Source organism: Montipora foliosa, chromosome 6 (genome assembly GCF_036669935.1).
Source record: "Montipora foliosa isolate CH-2021 chromosome 6, ASM3666993v2, whole genome shotgun sequence".
Taxonomy (NCBI): Eukaryota; Metazoa; Cnidaria; class Anthozoa; order Scleractinia; family Acroporidae; genus Montipora; species Montipora foliosa.
The window spans coordinates 8,776,568-8,777,625 of NC_090874.1; the positions used below are offsets into that span (position 1 = coordinate 8,776,568).

The following is a 1,058-nucleotide window of genomic DNA, read 5'->3' on the forward strand; positions in this document are numbered from 1 at the left end:
CCATTTCTGAAATCATGTTCTATTCTTCGAAAATGCGTTGCCACGCCCCCAAGTCCCGACGTCGCCGAGTCCCGAGTCCTCAAGTCCCCGAGTCCCCGACTCCTCACTTCCTCACTTCCTCACCTCCCCACGTCCCCGAGTCCTCACTTCCCCGAACCCCCACGTCCCCGCCTCCCAAAATCACCACGTCCCCTGTCCCCATGTCCCCGTCCACTTTTCGACACGACGGTATTTGTATTTCACTATGACCGTTGACAACCGAGGAACTGATAATGGCTCAGCTTGCGTCGAATCTGGAAGAAAACCTCACAGGAAGGAAGCGACCCTCAATGGCAATAAGGTTAGGCTTTATAATTGAGAATTTTTCGAAAAATTATCTTCTCAGGTCTGTTATCGGGATTCCCATACAAATTCTTACATTTCCTTGCGCCTGTGGTGGTTGTACTAGTTCGAGATATCTCTTACTCGTTTCCAGTCCCTCTTGGAGACGCGTTTCCTAAACATGGAAAGTACGTTTTTCTCTTCTCTTTACAAAGCTTCCGCCGTCACGAACACTTTGAAATAGTGGGGATGTCCGCTGGAACGAGACGGAGACTCGAAGATGCTCTGCACGCTGGAAAAGACATCGAAAGCCGGGAGAGCAATGAGTGCGGGGAGAAAGTTCTTTTTTTTATGCTCAGTAGTTGTGTGCTGCCATTAACTTACCTCGTTTCTCTATGTTCACCTATGTTGAACACGTCAGGTTTCGTTTTACGGTAATGCAAATGGTTTACCCGATGACAGGATGAGATCTCTGCAACGTAACAGTGTGTTGCATTTAATGGAGATTTCCCCCACCACCCATCCAAAGAAAAGCACCCTGCATCTTATTTGCATTTGGCGGGTCTTTTAGAAACTGAATTTGACTTCGTTTTACGGCAATCCTTCTCCTCTCTACGTCGTATTGTTCAGTCTGCATTTCAAACTTGCGTTTAACTGCACCAAAGCAGGCAAAAACGTACATTTTGTGGCAAAGTTATATGTGATCTTAAATGTTAGAACTAATCTTCTCAAATTTT

The 1,058-nt window shown here is 46.3% G+C and overlaps 1 protein-coding gene across 3 annotated transcripts in view; it reads left to right on the top strand.

The window, feature by feature from the left end:
- The first annotated feature begins 231 nt into the window (after positions 1-231).
- Positions 232-1,058, top strand: part of LOC138006603 (uncharacterized WD repeat-containing protein alr2800-like) — a 23,117-nt gene continuing 22,290 nt past the window's right edge. The window contains exon 1 of one of the 3 annotated variants that reach the window (XM_068853038.1): positions 232-340. In XM_068853038.1, the coding sequence (XP_068709139.1) occupies positions 273-340 (68 nt within the window). In that variant the 5' untranslated portion in view covers positions 232-272. Of the gene's footprint in view, positions 341-479; positions 648-1,058 lie in introns of those variants that run through there. The other 2 variants (XM_068853037.1, XM_068853039.1) reach the window with 2 other exon arrangements.